Raw genomic sequence first — 21804 nt, 5'->3', positions numbered from 1 at the left:
CATTCCTTAAGTTTGTCTATCTAATTTGAATTCTCCCCTCATCTACTTGAAGGTTAGCTGGAAGAGATCCCTTGCAGGGATAAGCTCGCCTTTGTACTTTTATTTCTGTAAATATTATTTAAACCTGTGTTGTGTACAATAAAGTGATTACTACTACCACTACTACTACTATATCACGTTTCGGCCGAAGGTTCGGTTTCGGCCTAAAACTGCCGAACCTTTCGGCCTTGCAGAAACTTACCAACATGGTACTGGCTATAAAATAAGCAGCGCCATAATTACGTAGGAACAAAACGGCTAATAAAAACGAGGAACAATTGAACGAGAATCTAATAACAGAGTGTAACACTAAGCCCTTAATTGAATGACTTTGTAAAAACGAGTAAGCAATCAAAACGACAATTATTTCCGCAAAAACAAAAGGAAATTGTGTCTGAGGCAATTAGTCGGCGTCTCGCCTTACAGCAATAACCGTGGACGTATCGTAAAAATTCTGCTGTTTTTGTTAGCTTTGATGCTTGTTTATGATAAACAAGGGCGCGCGGAATGAGAATAAGACACACGAGACCAATGATTGGCATAGAAGTTGCTTACCTTACCAGGATTCGAACCCGGGACCTCCTGCTTCGTAGGCAGGGTCACTACCGACTATGCTAGGAGGCCGTTAAATATGCCTAACATCTGTGTGATGAGATACGATACGAGGAAATGACGCATTAGTAAGCCCCGCCACACTCCCGTGACCTGCTAAAGATATTTGCGGGAGCAAATTTCCTGCCGCGGGGAGCCAGCCAAGTCGGCGCGGCGACCAGGCAGGTTGGCTAGCTTGTGCGCTCTGACATAACTTACTGGAGAGGGCATACGTGTAGATTAACTTCTTGTCGGTGTATGATAAGGATACTGACCGAATTTATAGTCATCTTTTTGCATTTTTTCCTAGAACGATTTTTCTGTTCTAAACCGTAGTTTAGACTCAAGATTTTTGACGACCAGACACATATGAAAGGTCCTTATAAATCTTAAAAATAATACAATACATACTTACAATGTATGTGTAACCAAAATATAAAGCAAGACCTCAGGTTGGAAATAGAACTCATTGTGAGTTTTAACAACTATATATGGTTATGATAGAATACTGACGATCATCTTGATCACCAAGATTCAGTAAAAGTTGATGAACGCGCATCTCACGCATTCATCAACATTCACTTCATTTCGCATGCGGCATGCACCAATCAGCGTGAGCGATCTTCAAGGTCGTATCAAAACCGTAACAAGTGCTGTTTGTACCGTACTGTAGGGTTCTCTAAATAATCTACTTAGTGTAGGGTTTCCGACACTAAGTAGATTTTGGGTCCTTGATTTGGCAATTACACAATTGTTGAATATTATATGTAACAGCTAAGTACCTATTTACTAACTAGGTACCTAAACATTTCATACTTTCATAGTATGTACAACCTAGAACAGTAAAGTTAGGTTACGAAATAGTAAGTAGAAGTTTCATAATAATAGGCAAAAGTTTGCTTGTACAGTGCCGTTTCCAAATTCTTTGGGATGCAAGTTCTAGTTTTTCATGTTGGCTTCTGAAATTGATTAGATACTTTTGGAAATTGTATGTTTGATGGCGACATTCCGTCGTGTGAACTCAGCTTGTCTTTATTAATTTGTTATACGGGTAAACTACGGTTGTTTATTTATAGGTAGGTATTTAGTGCACATCAACAACTCAAGAGATTTGCAAATTCGTTTCGTTTATTCCATATATCTCACCACTAGCGTAAATTTCATTCGATAATTAGCGTGACGACCGTTCTCGTTTGCGAACTACCCAGTACAGTAGACAGACAAAAGGCCCTTATAACTTTTACCTTTATAAGTTTCACTGAAAATGAGCAACAGCTCTCGTCAAGTCATCCGTCACCAAGTTAGCGGAAAGTTGTAGTTTTTCATGTTGACTTTCGACTGAACGATTACTGAATGAAGTTGAAGGAGAGTTGTAGAATTGTGCGTGTGAAGTGACCCCCCCCCCCTTCCCTCCCTCACACTCGCAGCCCCCACCGGCACTCCCTGTGGCGCCGTCGGCGACACCTAGTGATGTGCCGCGGGAATAATTCTCATGAGTAAATAACATAGGTACATAATAGTAAGAAAATTCTTACCAATTTCTCACAACTTAGCGGTGAATGGTCGACAGAAACGTCTTTATGCTCTATGAAAATGCTGACGCGTGTTACGCATTATTTAACGCGAAAGCAAGCTCCGAATTTTTTGATTTAGCCAATTTTATTTTTGAGACCATGGAAAGGAATCAGGGGTTATTTTCAAAAATTTTACCGACAACTATTTAAGTACCTACATTCATTATTGTCTTGGTAAAACATGCAGACGTTTCATTATTTGATCTAAATCGGTTAAGCAGTTTAGGTAAGCGTAAAGAGGTCACTTTTGCATTTAGTAAGTATTTGCAGGGATATCCTAAAACGGGGAATGTTACCGGGAATGTTCGCGGTAACGATCTAGCACCACCAACACCAGCGAACTAATAACAGAAGAATGCGGCAAACGGCGCAAGTTTGTTTTTGCCAACTTTCTCTTTGGCCCAGTTGCGAAGGTCGCTGGTTCGAGTCCTGGCGCACGCACGCTTTGCTGATATTATCGACTTTCACTCAACTCCGGAAGTCGCAGCTTTTTCAAACTTTGTGAATACATACTTAGACTAGCGTTTAGAAATTGTTTCATGGGGTAAATTCTGTTATTATTGTAATTCTAATTTCATTAGTTTTCGGTTCTGATACGGCAAAATCAGGATAATGCAATGCAAGATATAATTATGATTTATATATTATAATTTACGTACCTATGTATGTTGTACTTATATATGTTCCTACATAAGTACTCGTGTACTTAGCACTCTTTGGCTACAATGAAATTTTAGCATTAGAATGGGTTATGGATGAATGATTATTACTTCTATAAGTACTTCTGTGAGATGTGGCTCTATCGCAGAATGTTAAAAATCTCATGGACCAATCACATTACGAATGAAGAAGAAACCAGAAATACTTAATATCATCAAGAAAAGAAAAACAGCCTATCTGGATCACATCTATAGAAATGAAAAATACAACTTATTGCAGACAATCATCGAGGGAAAGTATGAGGGAAAGAGAGGGAGAGGTAGACCTAGAAATAAATGTATAGATAACATTAAAGACTGGACGCATACAAAAGACGCAGCCACCCTCAAGAGATTGGCAAAGACCAGAGAGCTGAATGCCATGCTGACCGCCGACGCCCATTAGACTGGGCATGGCACCAGAAGAAGAAGAAGTACTTCTGTAGACGAGGTATGTATATGTATATGCAAGACGTATGATTATTTACTAATCTTATAACTGCAAAGGGAACTCTGTTTGTTCTTTTGTTACTTCTTCGTGCATAAATTGCTATACTATTTCAGATACGGATCTGGTACGGATTTTAGGTACTTTTTTAACGAATTTATATTTACAAAACCGTAAAGTTGTGTTACAATACTTCCAGTTTTTAAAATGGCTCTTAATTTTTTACTTTTGCCGTCATCGTCATTGATCAAATTTGACGTTCCTAATATGACACTGCCGACACTGGTGTCGATTACAAATTAAAAAAAAAGTCTAATAGCACCCCTATTAGTGATACTCGCATGGTACCTATTACATCATGCATGGAGTACTTACCATTCATCTTACTTCATTATGAGTCGTGCGCCACGCGCTCATTAAAGCCTGGATGTATCGTATACCTATTCAGGTATATAGAAACAAACGCGATGATGTGCTATGTGTCTCAGAGCGTCTCGCTCGCGCTCGTATATTAGTGTGAGAGGAATGGATTGAGATTAATATCGTTTTGTTATACATCACGCTTCTGGGTACTATAAATTAACGAATATAAACTTTGGAATAAGATTCTAGAAGTCACTGCCACTCGATGACAAGTGTAAATCATTTGCTTCTGCAATACATACATGCAGATATTCAACATCTAAAATTTTAGCCAGGTCCAAAATCGCCAACGACGTCGGGTGAAGTGGCGCGGTGTTGCCGGACTTCGCTCCACATGTCTGGCAACATCGGGCGATAGTGTCGCAAGTATACTGTGTTATAGCTAAGGCGTACGTTGTCGCCAGGTATGTCAGGTAACATCATCGCTCGACTTCGCTTGGCATAACGCCGACACATGTCGTGGAACATTTTATCCTATATGTATCCAATATTTAGGACCGCGAGGTGGAAAGCCACATGAAAGAAAATCACTAGTGTACTACTGTACAGTTCGTTAGCGATTTTAGTTCTGTCACAGAACAATTAAGGTGTGTCATATATTTTTTCCGCGCTGCGTTGAACAGTATATTGCAGGTGGGTGTACCTCCGCAGAACTCACGGAGGGATGCTATAATGTCATTAAAGAGAATATTTCGGGCGCCATTAATCTACATTAGGTCGCGGGCGGCTTTTTGTCGCGCACCGCGGGGTCACGAGTGTCACGACTCACGACGACGGGTGCGGGGCTGATCTGCTAATGTTATACTTCGAAATTTAAAATAGATGTCATGTAACAAAGAACAAGCATAAGTAAAAAAAAAGGGTTGTACTCCGGGAGTGCCGACAGCCGTACTATCTGCTTAAATTACTTTTTTACAGTCAAATATCCATTAACTATTATAACTTTTAAATATTTTGTGTTCTACATTGTATCGATATATTGTGTACTTACTCATCAGAAGACAATTAATGAAGAACTCCCTATGACTGTTCATAAATGCCACAATAATTCCGGTCTCTGCTAATAACTATGTGTGTAGTACTATTACCACAGAATAAATAATAGTACTAGAGAAGACTCACTCTCTAACAAAACGCGTCTGTTACGATCAGCACAGATATGGGCGCTAGGTGGCGACAGCGCCACGCGCGGCTTATGGCAAACCCCAAAATTGGGGCCGAACGGATGCACTTTTAGCTACCTGTAGCAAAGCGACGGAATCGCGGAGTGAGTCACGCCTGCTATTACCAATTTATAAAAAAAATGCAAATAGATTAAGCTATCGAAAGCGGCAAATAATAATAAAAATCTCAACGAGTTGAGAATGTGCTCTTTTTTAACGTCTCCAGGTGACAATTTTGGTCTGTAGATTGCTTCACAAGTTGCCAAGTTGAGCACCCAAGTTGCAGCACTGTCGGTTCCCCGCAAACATTCCGCGTAAGTAACGGGTTCGTGAAAGGGCACTTTTCAGCGCCATTCCGAACGTTATTCGCAATAAGTGGCCGGTCGTTTGTTGAACGATAATGGCCGCCGTTGGGGCTTCGCAGCCTGCCTCCTTCATCAGCAAAAGATATTCAGAGTTACCGACCAGGGCCTATTTGTACCGAAAAGTTGCTACTTATGCTTTCGGCAACTTTTGTGATCAGTGACGACGTTTAGGACGAAAAGTTAAATTTTGCAAATCGACATGACGTTGACCGCACTGTTGTGATTAGATAAACAATAGAACGTTCAATCCGTCAGCACTCATATTTTTAAGAAAAACTTGACCGTGACATCATGAGCGTCAGAGTAGGCATATAGGAAGATTATGAAATATTTAAAATTTAATTACTTAATTGGATATAAATTTTATATAAGTAGGTGGGTACCTAAAGTGCTCTGTCGGTTAAATAACACATGTTTCTTTTAATCCTTATTCCAAATTATCGACGTTTCCTATTATTCTTGTAAGTACAACCTGTGTCTGTCAATAATCCCTCATTCACCCCCCATCCTCTCTCTTCATTTGTAATTCTTTGTTTATTCAGCACAGAATCATTCGCGCGTTAAACCGCGAAACACCTAATAAACGCTTGCGGATCCGGCTTTAGATGTTAAAATAGGTCACTGTTAACGGCGGGACGTGGACCGGATAATGCTATGTAAAACCGAGTGATTGTGAGCAAGATATACCTACGTACACAAGGGTTATTTATAATCGTGTGCCGAGACCGAGTGAATAAAAAATTCGGGTGAAATAGTATAGTAGATAATATTTAAAATGTCCAAATCCATTTGAGATTTTAACTGCCTATGAATGGCATTGCTGTCTTTTGTTAAACCTAACCTTGAATTACCTGTGCAAAATGAAATGCACAAATAACATAAGATTTCATACGAATAACAACTTTATCGTCTTAAGAAGGTTCAAATATACGACCTTCGAGTACCTAGCATAACTCACAGGCTCATGCCGCTGCTAAATTACTAGGAAGACGTTATAGGATGCCCTTTTCCCTGTCCGGCAGAGACGATGACGGCGCGTCGTATACTCGTAACGGATCTAAGCTGGGTTTTTTTCCGAGAGTTTATAGAACGAAGTGCAAAACATTAACACGATGGAGATCGAAGTAAAGAGTCTTCGCCATTATGATAATTATTTGATCACGGTTTTCGCGTTTCTGTTCTGCTCACGATTCTGGCCACAGCGGAAAAATGTAAACGGCGGATCAGGCTAGACTGGATGGCTCGAGAGCTCGAGTCATCGAGTCAGTTGTAATAGGAAGCTGTTACGGTTTGGGGCAATCAGCGGCTATTCGGCGGCGTCGGAGCGCGACCACCGCACACCGCCGAGCGGCAATTGTTATCGACAGCGGACTAGAGCACCACAAAATTCCACATGTCACGCTGTAAAAATTCCGAAAACGTACTAAAAATTCGACCTGGGTACAATGGTATGAAAAGTCACATTTAGGCAATGGCATCATTTTGGATGAAATAAAGGAAACCCGTTTTATCATAAAAGAAAAATCGACGTCATATTTCGATCGACTACCTACCTACTCCCTTTGAATTTAATATCACACAAACGCCTAGTTTATTGATAATCATAATGCTTTTTGTTTCAATCTTTCTATAACGTTTGAACATCAAACAAATACCTTGAATGTACTGAGATAACAGAAATCATCAAAGCGAATTGAATCGGTAAATATGGAGCTGTAAATACTCCAGAACGAGACAAGGAGGCCAATTCGAACGTACACTTACATCAGAATGATATCTGAATGATGTCATTTAGTTGTCGTGTCTCGCTCGCGCCAATATATGCACGGACGAGAACAAGCGGAATGCACGACAGCTAAATGTCATCATTCAAACATTATTTTGATGTGAGTGTACGTTCGAATTGTCCTGAAGGAGCCAAGCGGATCAAGGAGGGGGAAGTGTCCGATCCCGCGTCAGGAGCATCCATCACCGCGACTTGTCGCCCCGGGACGCCCCGGGACGCCCTGGGACGCCCCGGGGTACGAGGGGAGCTCCAAAAAGTCTATAAAATACTGGAGGTTGTAAGTACAAATATTTGAGGCAAGCAAATGAATTGAATTACGTTCACTTGCTGTTGTGTTTGCTGGTCCCTTCCCTTCTCAAGAATATTCAACATGATGTCGCCCGCACTGTTCACTCCAATCTGTAAACACTATTGCAAGGTCTACCAATAATCGACTCATGCCAGTCGCGCCAGTGAGTCATGCCTAAAACATTAAGCTAAGCAGCGAGCGAGAACATCATTATAACTAGGTATGGTGGTAACCATAGATATCAATGATTTTTTCCTCAAGATAGAACAATTCTAACGCTTGACATGTGAATGATACCTATTTAATGAATATTGACCTTAATAACAATGTAAATTATAATAGTATTGAATTGACATAGTAATGAATAATATAACTAGCTAGTAGATAATAAACAATAATGTTGCTTTATAATATTATGATCGTAGGGTTGAATAGTTTTTTTTTTTATGTATTTTGTACCTTAGACATTTTTTTTTTAGTTTAATCTTAAGGTTATTTGAATTGTACTATATGTATTTTAGGAATAAGGACATTGTATACCGTAAACCGGTTGATTGTGACACTCTCTAATCAAATAATATTGTAACATCTGTATACTGACATTGCATAATCTGACAATAAATGATTACTACTACTACTATACTAGACTCCATAGCTATGACCCTACGTTAGACATTTTACTATTATTGTAAAAATTAGGTGCGAACAGATTTGATACTAATTTTTAAATGCTACTTACTCTAATAATAATTAACAATTCGAAATAAAATCAAACGCAGGGGTATAGCTATGGTTGATATACAACAAATTGTGTATAAATATTTTCATTAAAGTTTGTATCCAGAGAGGAAAGTGAGGACTATACGTCTGTATGAATAGGTGATTTTACGCGAGTCCTCCACTTTCGTCTTAATATCTCAAAAGAATACAACGCTTTACACAACAGAAATCGGCAATATTTCCACAAAACAACAGAAAGTCATCAAAAAATCATCTGTTTTAAAATCGTTCGTTACCTCATTTATCGACAGTTTTCATGTGCGGTTTCAGGTGCGGAAAGTTTCCGATAAGTTGTGAAGGTTCTCGGAAATTACAGAAACAAAATTCATAGGAAACAAAAGACACTTTCATAAACATGAGAAGTAGGTAGCCGAAATTATTCCACGTTGAAATTTCGCAATTTTAATAATATAACCCGCGCCCACACTGAGAGAAAAATACTGTTGAGCTAACAATAAAACTTTAACGCCACACAACCCACATTGTTACCCACATTTAAAGTAAGCGTATCATATGGATATATAGGTACACATATTTTATTTTTCTGTTGTTGTTTTGCACTGCCCAATAGCTTACTTCTTGCCACTGTTTCGCTATCTGAAGGTTGTCTGGAAGAGATCGCTTTATAGCGATAAGTCCGCCTGTTGTTACCTACTCATTTAAGTCCTGTTTTTTTTTTCTATTATGTACTTTTCTTTAGTAGTGCACAATAAAGAATTTTATTATTATTATTTTCTTTATTTATTTTCCTTCTTAAGTTAGGTTAATTATAATATGCATATAAAAGTAAAATATAAAAACACTTACAAAACAATAAAAAAGAAAATTATAAACACATTATAAAAAAACCTAACCTAGGGTGCCGCCGGCAGCGGGGCAGGGCCCAAGCTGCCGGTGGTCAGGGCCGCAGAGTGAGGAATCGACGTACTATACGCGCCGTGTCCAAAATTACCGCCTTCTGCATCTGACCCTTGATCCAACCACCTAGCGAGAGTCTCTCTAGGTGTTGGTCGAGACTCTTCGCTATGAGACCGTTCGCTGACACGACTATAGGAACAATGATCGTCGAGTCAACATCCCACATGGCGGTTATCTCGTGAGCTAAGTCTAGGTACTTGCTGGACTTGTCCTTCTCGGCCTTCACGAGATTCTCATCATGGGGGATGGTGACGTCGACGAGCACGGCCCGGCGCTGCGATCGATCTATCAGCACGATGTCAGGCTTATTGGCTACAATAGTCCTGTCAGTGATGATAGATCGATCCCAATAGAGCGTGGCACGACCATTTTCGAGAACTGGCGCAGGTGAGTACTTGTAGTACGGCACTTATTATTATTATTGTTACATTGCTATTGAGTTAACGTTTTTATTGTCGCCAGTTTATTGTTGATATAACAACATTCTGCAACAACTTTTACAATTGTCCAGAACACAATGTCTATTAACAATGTATACAACGTTGTCATAAAGTCAAAACAAATTTTGTGATTAATTGTTGTCACTCTGACAACAAAAAACTTTGTTAATTTGACAGTAGAGCTGTGTCACTGTAGCAATGTGTACAACGTTGTCATATAATCAAAACAAGTTTTGTGACATATTGTTGTCAGTGTGACAACAAAGATGTTGTCGATTTGGCTGCAAAACTGTGTCACTTTAGCAATATTTTGTGTGATACGCATATATTGTTGTCAGTATGACAACATAAATGTTGTCGATTTGGCTGCAAAACTGTGTCACTATAGCAATATTTTGTGTGATACGCATATATTGTTGTCAGACTGACAACATGAATGTTGTCGAATTGGCTATATAACTGTGTCACTACAGCAATATGTTGTGTGATACGCATATATTGTTGTCAGTCTGACAACATAAATGTTGTCGATTTGGCTGCAAAACTGTGTCACTTTAGCAATATTTTGTGTGATACGCATATATTGTTGTCAGACTGACAACATAATTGTTGTCGATTTGGCTACATAACTGTGTCACTATAGCAATATGTTGTGTGACACGCATATATTGTTGTCAGTCTGACAAAATAAATGTTGTCGATTTGGCTATATAACTGTGTCACTATAGCAATATGTTGTGTGGCACGCATATATTGTTGTCAGACTGACAACAAAAATGTTGTCGATTTGGCTGCAAAACTGTGCCACTAAAGCAATATGTTGTGTGGCACGCATATATTGTTGTCAGTCTGGCAACATAAATGTTGTCGATTTGGCTACATAACTGTGTCACTATAGCAATATGTTGAGTGGCACGCATATATTGTTGTCAAACTGACAATAAAAATGTTGTCGATTTGGCTGCAAAACTGTGCCACTATAGCAATATGTTATGTGACACGCATATATTGTTGTCAGCCTGACAACATAAATGTTGTCTATTTGGCAGCGGACGGTGTTACTGTAGCGATACATTGTGAGACACACTAAATGTATTGAATATATCAATATCAATATATTAATATATTCAATATATCGTCAGGTGACAAGCAAAAGTCACTAATTACAAAATAAAATAAACAAAAATCGACCTTCTTTTAGTACTAATATGGTTCACTATGGCTATGAACTTGTGGTGGTAATTAGTGAGTTTTGCTTGTCACCTGACGATATTATGTGTGTCGCACAATGTATCGTTACAGTGACACAGCTCCGCTGCCAAATAGACAAGATTTATGATGTCAGACTGTCAACAATATATACGTGTCATACAAAATATTGCTATAATGACACAGTTTTGCAGCCAAACCGACAACATTTTTGTTGTTAGAGTGACAACAATATATGCGTGTCACACAACATATTGTTATAGTGATACAGTTATGTAGCCATATCAACAACATTTATGTTAGTGACAACAATATATGCGTGTCACACAACATATTGCTATAGTGATACAGTTTTGCAGTCACAGATCTGCTGTAAAATTGACAACATTTTTGTTTTCAGAGTGCCTCTTAACACAGGTATTTGTTACTTAAAAAGAGGCGCCAACACACAATTGTATAAGTAATTCTAAAACCGAATAAACATTTTTTCATTTTCATTTTTAATTTTCAGTGACAACAATATTATATTATGTGTGTCTCACAACGTATTGCTACAGTGATACAATATACCTATATTATGTGAGAGCAAGCTACTTTTTAATATGCCAGCAACTGTAATTAATACCAATAACATGTTGCTAAGCTGTCCACACTGATCTGTGAACACAGCATTTAGTTAGCTATTCCAACAAATCTGTTGGTGCTACCCTATCAATAGTCACTCACTCTTCAGACTGTCATCATAGCGATGAGAAAAAGGCAGCTTAAATTATAAAATGTATGAAAAAGTATTCTTCAAAAATCATGCAAGTTGTTTAGTTTTGTGTTATGCCTTAGATATGAACAATACTTAATACATTTTTTTATATATATACTTTCGCAAATAGCATTATTCATTAAGGTACCTAATAAACTTTTTAAATCTGACAGATAAATAACAAACACTGAATAGCCTTTAATCCTGAATGAGAGCCTGAATCTACATTATCAGACAGTGAAATAAACAAAATATATATCTTGCAATATTTTAAAGGATTATTCATAAGTTTAGCTGCCATTTTTTATTGCTATAGCTATAACAGCGCTTTCTGTTCATGGATACAACTACTAGCGCAGACAAGCGGAAGTCTCTTTCTAGCAGAAGACGATAGAAAGAGACTTCCGCTTGTAAATTGTAACTTACAGCTAGCCCCCTTATAATATCGGCCCCTGAAGACGTTTGGTAAGGTAGGCACAACTGCCGGCCTAGCCAAGGTTACAATCGCTATCGCTTCGACAGCGAAAAGCATTATGTCTCTCTATCACTCTTCCATATTAGTGTGACAGTAACAGTTGCGTTTCGATCGCAACGGAGCGTAAGCGATTGGCATCTTGGCTACGTGGCCTGGTTAGTTGCAATAGATAGCTAAAATACTATGTTTACAGAGTTGACAGCTTAAAACAACGCGACGTTATGTAATGACTAAAACAATTACTTACATTACTAGAAACTATTTAAATAAAACAATTAATTGGCGGTGATTAAAAAGAAATTTGCCCTCTATGTTCTATGTTCTAGGAGGGAAATGCAAAAATAGTGAATAAAACATTAACTTGTACATTCATGTGTATTTATTTCAAAGATACTTTTACTAATCACTAAGTAATTTGGTAACAGCAGTTGAGGCTCCAGGCCTCTAGAAAATAACATAACATGGTCCTTTGTTACATGTACCTACCTACAATATTACCGACCTCAAATAACAGCACATTCAAAAATATAAAAAGCGTTTTTTGGACCACTCTAAAGTCCACATAGATAATAATAATAATTTTGCCCTGCCCGCAGGGCAGCTTGTGGCGAGCTGTTGGGGAGTAACGATCCCACGGACCCGAGTGCTCCCGAGAGTCGGTCAGGGTCTCCGTCTCCGGCGTGTCTTCGTCGGTCGGAGTGGACCCCAAGGGGACCCGCAGGACTCTCAGCTCTGGCTTGCCTTCATTGGCCGCCCAGAGAGGAGTCGCTAGAGCTATATGCTCCAGGGGTGGAAGTGAAAGATGCATAAGACGCGAGTTGGCACAGAGGCTGGTAACAGCCACTGGGTAGAAAGCGGCGCACACCTCTCGACACCCCTGAGCCGCTCACACCGATGTTGCTCCTGGTCGTCTTTACGACGGCAGTTTCAGGGGCCCATCTAGTCAGTGGCAAGTCACCACCTGCCTCGATGACGGTGTTAACATTGTTATGGCAGGTGTCCGGACCTCTTTGCAATAGACCAGTTTCATTGTCCACCCAAACTTCAATCTATAGACCGGAACACTGTTCACTTTTTCTACAATAGTCCCAATGCCTGCTGCAACCGGTTCATGGGTGTCTATTGTTGCGCCTGTGAGCGGGTTCCAGCAGGCGTTCTACATGACATTAAAGCTCTCCAAAGGGCCTCTACGTGTTGGATCTGTATCCCCACGCAAGCCTATCAAAAGACCGGGATGTATAGGCCCGTGAAATCCAGAAAGGAGATACAAATAATTTTCTTTATTAAGGCTTCGGCACATTAAAAAGCAAGGCAGAAACAGCGCGGGGCGGCGCAGTTTGAGAGCTGAGCTGAGTTGAGCGACTTGCGACGGCGGCAGCGACAACCATAGGTGGGAACGAAAGGTCCGATCGCTGTTTCGCTCCAACCTATGGTTATCGCTGCCGCCGTCGCAAAGCACTGAATGTCGTGGCCGAGCCGAAAGGGTTGTTGCTAATTGAAAAACAACGGAAACGTATGAGCTGAGTGTCAGCTTTAGTTTATTTAGACCATACATTTGCGTTGTTTTCCGGATTGGGTTGAAGTTATACAATGACGTCAATGACCCTGTGGGGCCGCGCAAACTGTCATAATGGCTGTAGTAATAAAGCGGGTCAAACGCGGTTGCGGACAGTTGCGTTTTTAAGGGTTGATTTCCTGCTAACGCTGGTATCGGTCAAGCGGACCAATAAATAATGTTGTAGGTATGGGACACCGCACAGCGATACTCATGTCTGAGCGGCAGATCTATCAGCGTCGCTTTGCGGCGTTTCATAGAGCATTGTGCTTATTCCTGCATGTGACCGACGCGTCAGAGACCAACATCAGCGTGTATAGGAGGAATGGTTTATTAGTACAGCGGCGAAACTGCTTTCAATATGCCGGAACCTTTAATGGGAACAGTAACAGTAGTAATGAGTACACTTAATTACATTACAATGGCTTACGCAAAAAACATATTTCATAGTCAGCCCACCATGACTCATATTGATGAGATTGCAAGGAAAATGATACTGCATAGTGTCATAATCAAGATATACGGGCTCATCTTCGGAAGGAGCATCTTGATCACGGTATGCAAAGTAATGATCATCAAAGTTGTAACTTATTTATGATAAAAAGCCATGTGCTTCCTCAACCGAATAAAACTGCCAAAGGAAGTGTTGCATACCTACCGCACAAGTAGTCATTTTCCTTTTTTCTACAATATTCGTGCAAAGAAAGTGTAGCTGCTTTATCCCCTTGGACGTCAAGAACGCCGTGTTAATGTCAACGCAACTGTATCAAGCTAGGTATTATCAAATAAGGTTTATTAGTAAATTAGTTTAATGGCGCGAGACACTTATCAAAAGGCGTTTAAAAGTTTGATCAAGCGAATTTAATAGCGAAAGTAGTTCTCTTAATGGAACTCCTTCAGAGTCAAACTTAGATTTCATCTGAAATATGGCCCGTTGGATAAACATCCAACAAGGTGCAGCTACCTTAGGGTACGCTAAGTCCAATGCCCAGTATAAATTATACGTCACCTTTATAGTCTCACAATACTTGGTATCTTAGCCCTCCAGCAGTGGTAACAATTTCATACGTGTGTATATTAGCCCATGAAGGTCCGACCGCAAGTATGTGTGGTTGATTCTATGCCTTTTGAGAGGTTGAATGCCTCTTGTTGAGGGCAATATGTGGCAATCTCTGACGCTGCTGCAACGCGCGCCAGGAAACCAGTGCTTGCCTCGTGCCTTGACAGCCTCCACACTTTTTTTTTTCGGTACTGCGATAGTGTGCATTTGCCGGAGCAAAGCAACAATTCCCAGCAACGCGGTTGAATTTGCTTGTTCCTCACCAACTGCAAAACAATCAAATGCAACCATTTATAATACATTACCTATACATATATTATGACCAATAGCTTAACTTTCATGCTGGGCTGAGAGACAAAGATAAACATAGAATGTTCCAGCTGCTTTACCTACTGCATACCTACTGTAAAAATCAGTAAAGGGACATGGATTGGACCGTGGGCGATAGACTGATAACCTGTCACCGCGTGCCGATTTTGATGATATCATAAGCCTCAAAACTTTGTCAAAAGTGGCATGATGTGACCTCTAACGCTCTGTCTACCACTCTACCCCATCCGGGAATATAGGCGTGATTATGTGTGTGTGTGTGTGTGTGTGTGTGTGTGTATGAGCATTCAATATGGAAAATTTAGTTTATATTTATAGTTCACAATCCTATTGTGAAAATTAAAAATTCCATAATCACAAAAATTACCAAAATATCGCTTAGGGGACACTTGGACTCGAACTTAGCTGGCAACGTTGCGTTTTTAGTGATTTCAAGACTGAAAAGTGTTTTAATAAAAAAAAAAGACAGATTTTCCATTTTAACGCGGAATATCCTCTTAAGACTAATGAAAACAGTTTTTACCTTTGGTTCGAAGTATCCTTCCCTATTATAATCTTGCAACGCCTGTGGAGGCTGTGGAGGCTGCACAGGTGTGGCCGGTATCGTAGGTGGTTGCACAGGTGTGATCTGTTGTATAGTGGGCTGTACACTTGGTCTGATCTCTAATGGAGTACCCTGAAAAAAAAAATGTTAAGTAGGTACAGTCACCGGCAGAAATATCTGCCAAGCTGTTCAAATGATTTAAAATCTTTACCCACCAAATTTCCGTTACCCACCCAGAATTCTTTTTTTAAGGATTAAGATTCAAAATACATACCTCAAGAGTTCCATTTGGTCCTAGAATTAATATACTTTGCCTTTCAGGCAAAGCTACTGGCACTGGGCTGCTACATGCGCTGGACGTTGGAGAGAACAGTCCGGGGTCATTCATAAAAGGGGCGTTCTGAAAAAAAGAAACAATTTTAAGAATTCTGTATTATGCTTAAATTTTATTTATTTTCTCAAAAGAAATTGTACATTTCACTTCATGAGAATATATACTTATTAAAATAAAAATAAATCAGTGAGCATCGCAAGTTATACAAAACAAACAAACCCAAAACCAAAAACAATAACAAATTAAATTAAATTAAGACTTTTTTGTCACAATAACAAGTAAATAGAGTCTGTGCGGAAAGAGAAGAGTCGTGAAATGTAGGGGAGCCCATACATTTCACGACTCTTCTCCTTCCGCACAGACCCTAGCAGGTGGCATTATAAAAGTCCAGAAACTTACACGTAAAATGCAGTTAACAAGCTCATTTTAAAGAAAATCCATTAATACAAAACTTGTTATTTCAAATTTTAAATCTTTTATATTTTTTACATAACTCGTAGAACCGATGGTGAGTGGCGAGTCTACGGAGCTGTCATTAAGGTAGCGAGACTGAACGCAGTCACCACATTATATAGTTACATAAATACGTCAAGGTGTCAGGATTATTTATGTACCTACCTGCCAACCAAGGTAGCTGTTGTCGTGAAACGTGTGATAATAGGCGTGTAAATTTATAAAAAAAAAAAAAATCGTGATATGCCAAATATGATATGGTCTTATGCTGATATCCTAATATGGGCCGCTTAACTAAAGATACATATATCTCACGTCTATTGCGAAAGTTTTAAATATAATAAAGATACTTACTTAAAATGTCCTCCTCTGCTATGAAGAGGCGCCTGTCGAAGTGTCACCTTGGGATCGCGGCGAGGCGAGGTCCGCGGCGATGGAGCACGGCACGGCACGTGGGGCGGCCTACGCGGGAGCTCAGGGCCCACCGCTTGGCTTCGCGCCACCGCTGCAGCACCCCAGCCTCGGGCGCATCAGAGCCACACGCCTGGGAACCCTAACCCTACGGGGAGCTCGAAGATGCCTATCGGCGCCTTCCATAGGCGCATGGCGGCAGCCTCCTATCTATTCAAGCGATAGCGCCATAACCTTCAGCCTACTCTCGAGTAGATGGCGATCTAACAGTTTTAATCTTCTGTTGAAAGATGGCAGTAAATGTACTGTGACTACATAATTTACCACGACGGAATCTCTATACACTCTATTCTCTTTGCTACTACTCAACCAGACTAACAACTGAACTACAAAACTATAGCTGCTACGGAAAATCTTCAATAATAATACTACTATTTAACTACTAAAAAAAAATTACCAACTTTATGTCTAATTTTCCCTAATGAAGATCTCAGTCTTATTTTGTCTGCAACTTTTGTTGTCAGTTCAGACAACTCCTCATCATTTGCTTGCAGCAAAAAATCAAGTGTCACTCCCTCCTCTGAAAGCAAGATAAAGTTCAGTTAAATCGCTACAGAAACAACATTCTGTAACTAGTTAATAGTTACCTTTGTCGATATAAATAAATAAATATTAGGGGACATCTTACACAGATCAACCTAGCCCCAAAGCAAAGCTTGTACTATTATGGGTGCTAGGTGATGATATAATTATGTACATACTTTTATAGATAAATACATACTTATATACATAGAAAACACCCATGACTCGGGAACAAATATCTGTGTTCATCACACAAATAAATGCCCTTACCGGGATTCGAACCCAGGACCATAGGCTTCACAGGCAGTGTCACTACCCATTAGTCCAGACCGGTCGTCACCGAAACGACAATACAATATGTTATACATTGCTACAGAAACAAGGTTTAGTTAGTAAATATGTACCTTTGTCGATATGACAATAGTTTTGTTGGATCGACAAATTATGGTCAAAAGTGCGACGCAATGAGTTTGAAAACTTTGGAACCCATCACCTTGGAGTCTTGGTATATTATACTCCAAGTTCAGATCCACATCTTTGTACAAAACAATAGCACGGTGGTCCTGCTCATAGAGGTAGCCAAAATAATGTGCTCTGGACTGACGGCCGTCATATCTACACACGGCTACACATCAAGTTTTATTTTAACACGCCTCGTGTTTTCACACTTTGTGTCGCACCTCTGCTGGATATATTTTGATTTGTGGCCATGTATACAGACATGAGTACACAAAATAACACTCCATCACCCCAAAGACCCGATCCGACCCGATCGAACGCAGTATGTTTTAGCATAAAAACGAAAATGGTCTTGATAATCCGTTGAAAAGTTAATGCGCGTAAAAGAGTAACAAATAAACATAAAAACTCACTTTCATATTTATAACATTCATAAGAATAAATAAACACTTACCCACCATACGCTGCGACAAATGTGTCAGCCCGGCACTGTCAAGAAAACTATTTATGTCCATTTTGCACTTTACTTGGTGATCGAATCGTAGCACTAAGTAATATAGGCGCGCGTCCATTCTCTACCGTTGACATTCGTATTTGAAGACAAAAAAACTAAACGAAACGACAACATACATACCCCTTACCCCGTACCCCGCCCGTGCCCGCGAGTTGCCATTTTTACAAAGTTAGTTTCGGTAGGTTGTCGAATTGACAAATTAAATTTGTGACGAATTAAATCTTGTACACTCGCGTAAAATTATCGCAAATGCATTAAAAAAATCAATTTTTCCAATGTGCTCGGAAATGTTCTCCGTATTGTAGCAAAAATAGTACGGGAAATTCTTTTTTATTGTAAAACTCAAATAAAAAAAAAAACAAACTATTACTGTCCTGTTTTAGCGGACGGGAAATAAAAAACAATACAGTAATATTAACTTAATAACAACTTATCTCATCCGTGTTCATACAGCTTATATTACTTTTTATTGCATAATTAAGTATAGTTGGTCAAACCAAATTGTCAGTAAATAAGAACAAAAAAAAACTATACTCATCCTTTTCTTTTGGGTGCTAATACAAGACAAAGGTAGTATGATTCGCTCTGTCTATCTTTGAAATGCGGCAGTCCTTTGACAAACTAAAGCTGGTCAAGCAAATCTTGTCAGTAAAAAAAGGCGCGAAATTCAAAGTTTCTATGGGACGATATCCCTTCGCGCCTACATTTTTCAAATTTGCCGCCTTTTTCTACTGACAAGATCTGCTTGACCAAGTATATTATATATTGAATGGTACTGAATTGAATGGCAGAATAAGTTTGTGCCTTTAACTTTTAAAAAATAATTAAAGAGGGAAATTGTTTTTGACATTTTTGATGTAAAGGTTCGATTTGAGTGATGCTTGATTACTCACTTCACTCATGATTAGGAAATGCAATAACCGGCCAAACTTCAGAGCCCATCAACGTGCACACTAGCGCCACTGCTAAATAATCGTGATTATTTAAATTTAACGAAAGATCTGTTGCGGGATTCGTCAATCTATGCGTCCAAAGTTAAAACGGCCGTTTTTGTTCGACGAATCCAGCAACATAAAACCTAGTCTGATGTATTCAAAAGGTATTTAAATACAAAATACAGTACGTAGCGGCCCCCTTCTTTTAAATATCTTTCGTTAAATTTAAATAATCACCATTATTTAGCAGTGGCGCTAGTGTGCACGTTGATGGGCTCTTCATAACCGGTTTCGGTTACGGTTATGCCCGAAAAATAATCGTTTATAATCGGTTACGGTTATTCTCGAATCTCGACTAAAAATTGATAAACTTTATTACAATAATATAATTACAAAATTACGACAATAAATGTACAGTATTAAGGAATGTGAGTGAAGTCATCGTTTTTAGGGTTCTGTACCCAAAGGGTAAAAACGGGACCCTATTACTAAGACTCCGCAGTCCGTCTGTCTGTCCGTCGGTCTGTCTGTCCCCAGGCTGTAACTCATAAACCGTGATAGCTAGACAGTTGAAGTAGGGTATACAACAAACTTGATTTATTTGCCGTTTTCTGCGTAATGGTACGGAACCCTTCGTGCGCGAGTCTGACTCGCACTCGGCCGGTTGTAATTATTTAATAACGCATACAAAATACAGTAAAAGTTAAAATATGACCTTGGACGTGATACAATATTCAATCAAAATATGTATTTCATAAATAGGGAAGTAAATTTGGTACATTTTCGTTAAGTACACGAATGACAAAAATTATAGTCACAGGTGTCACAGCCAAAAAAGAAGATAAATTCATAGAATTTATAACCGAAAATAACCGTAACAACCGGTTATTCGAGTTTCGAATATTCGGTTATGAAATGAATAGAAATCGGGGCGGGAAATGATGTATTAGTGCTTAAATTGGTCGTAAACTTATATCTTGTTAAAATCTTGTTAAAGTCTTGATTTGACGTCGAGTGTACCTACCTTAGTAACGTTCGCAGCAACAAAGGCTAACTTCAATAAAATACACTGCTTTGTTATAAAAACTAAGTCATATTTGAATATAATAACAATGGCACTTTGTTAGTGCAATAAAAGAAAATCACCTAGTTTCAGCAGCAAGGTTGGGCTGTGATTAAATTACACAGTGATATTGTAACTGGAACAAACAAAAACATTTTGTGGAAGCAACAAATCGTTTTATTTTAAAAATGAGCAAAGTGATGTTGTAAGAACAACAAAAGATAACTGATTTGTTGTAAAAGCTAAATCTAACTTTAGTAAGTTAGCAAGGCACGTTGTACATGCAATAAAGGATAAAATATTTGCTCCAGCAACAAGGCAAAGCTTTGATAACATTGCAAAGTGATATTGTAACTGGAACAAAAAAAAACATTTTGTGGCAGCGACAAATCATTTTAGTTTAAAAATGAGCAAAGTGATGTTGTTAGAACAACAAAAAATAACTGCTTTGTTATATAAGCTAAATCTAACTTTGATAAGTTAGCAAGGCACGTTGTACCTGCAACAAAGGATAAAATCTTTGCTCCAGCAACAAGGTAAAACTTTGTTAACATTGCAAAGTGATATTGTAACTGGAACAAAAAAAACATTTTGTGGCAGCAACAAATCGTTTTAGTTTTAAAATGAGCAAAGTGAAGTTGTTAGAACAACAAAATATAACTGCTTTGTTATATAAGCAAAATCTAACTTTAATAAATTAGCAAGGTACGTTTGTACCTGCAACAAAGGATAAAATCTTTGCTCCAGCAACAAGGTAAAACTTTGATAACATTGCAAAGTGACATTGTCACTGGAACAAACAGAAACGCTTTGTTGCAGTAACAAGCCACGTGATTTGATAAAACAGCAAAGTAGTTTGGTCGCTACGACAAAATATAGATGCTTTGTTGTAGAAGCTAAGTCTAACCTTGATAAATTAGCAATATTATATGAAGGCCATGACAAAGGAAACATAGGTTGTTCCGGTAGCAATGTAAATATTGTTACCGATACAATAAACTGTTGATTTACGGTTAGCAATAAAAAAGTTGTCGGTGGCAATAAGCTCGTTTTGTTTTCGCCACAAAGCTTATTGCTCTTACAACAACAAAAAAAATGACAAAGCATTTATTGTGCTTTGTCAGCCGATTTTTCTCTCAGTGCATCCGCGTTCCTAACAATAATAAGATATGTAATAACAACGTGATCTGGATTGAATTCGCATAACATGAAACAAATCACGACAAAAAACCATAAACCGCCGTACATCATGGAACAGTGCCGTAGATCAAGTTCAACGGCGCGGAGCTAACTCTTCCCTTATACATATAAAGTAAATTATTAGCGGTCGTGCCATAAATTGTCGCGGGAGATTATCTTTATGCGGCAAGAATGTGGGCGATGGGAAGAATGTGGCCAATAGAAATGTGGTCACGTGCTCGGCTCAAATTTACGAGCGCAGGATGATTGCAGGCCGACTTGCCAACGGAGGTCTCCAAATACACGAGTTTCATAAGAAATTTACTGAGGCAGTTGACGCTACTGGCGGAAAATTCTAGAACCAAATAAACAGGAACGAATTACGAATAGTGCGAACTGTCACTCACTGTATGAGCGATGGTTGCTGAGC

The 21804-nt window shown here is 39.0% G+C and overlaps 2 protein-coding genes across 2 annotated transcripts in view; one reads left to right on the top strand and one right to left on the bottom strand.

Moving 5' to 3' along the window:
* LOC134671517 (dopamine D2-like receptor) overlaps window positions 1-21804 on the top strand; it is a 307997-nt gene that overhangs the window by 33803 nt on the left and 252390 nt on the right. The window lies entirely within an intron of this gene.
* Window positions 13423-15987, bottom strand: LOC134671148 (uncharacterized). The gene is made up of 3 exons (XM_063528918.1): window positions 15719-15987; window positions 15424-15576; window positions 13423-14836 (listed from the first exon to the last, which is right to left on the bottom strand). Exons 1-3 carry the CDS (start codon window positions 15830-15832, stop codon window positions 14588-14590), a joined length of 516 nt encoding a protein of 171 aa, XP_063384988.1. The 5' UTR covers window positions 15833-15987; the 3' UTR covers window positions 13423-14587.

The sequence above is a fragment of the Cydia fagiglandana genome, chromosome 15, assembly GCF_963556715.1.
Source record: "Cydia fagiglandana chromosome 15, ilCydFagi1.1, whole genome shotgun sequence".
Taxonomy (NCBI): Eukaryota; Metazoa; Arthropoda; class Insecta; order Lepidoptera; family Tortricidae; genus Cydia; species Cydia fagiglandana.
Note: the sequence above shows the minus strand (reverse complement) of the source record. Positions and strands in the feature narration are given on the sequence as shown.

Bases quoted from the DNA above. Each gene is read 5' to 3' on its own strand.
- LOC134671148 (XM_063528918.1), bottom strand. From the start codon at position 15,832: ATGAATGACCCCGGACTGTTCTCTCCAACGTCCAGCGCATGTAGCAGC. The intron at 15,577-15,718 runs GTATGTATTTTG...TTTTTTTTTCAG, and splicing joins GACCAAATGGAACTCTTGAG to GGTACTCCATTAGAGATCAG. The intron at 14,837-15,423 runs GTAAAAACTGTT...ATTGTTTTGCAG, and splicing joins AAGGATACTTCGAACCAAAG to TTGGTGAGGAACAAGCAAAT.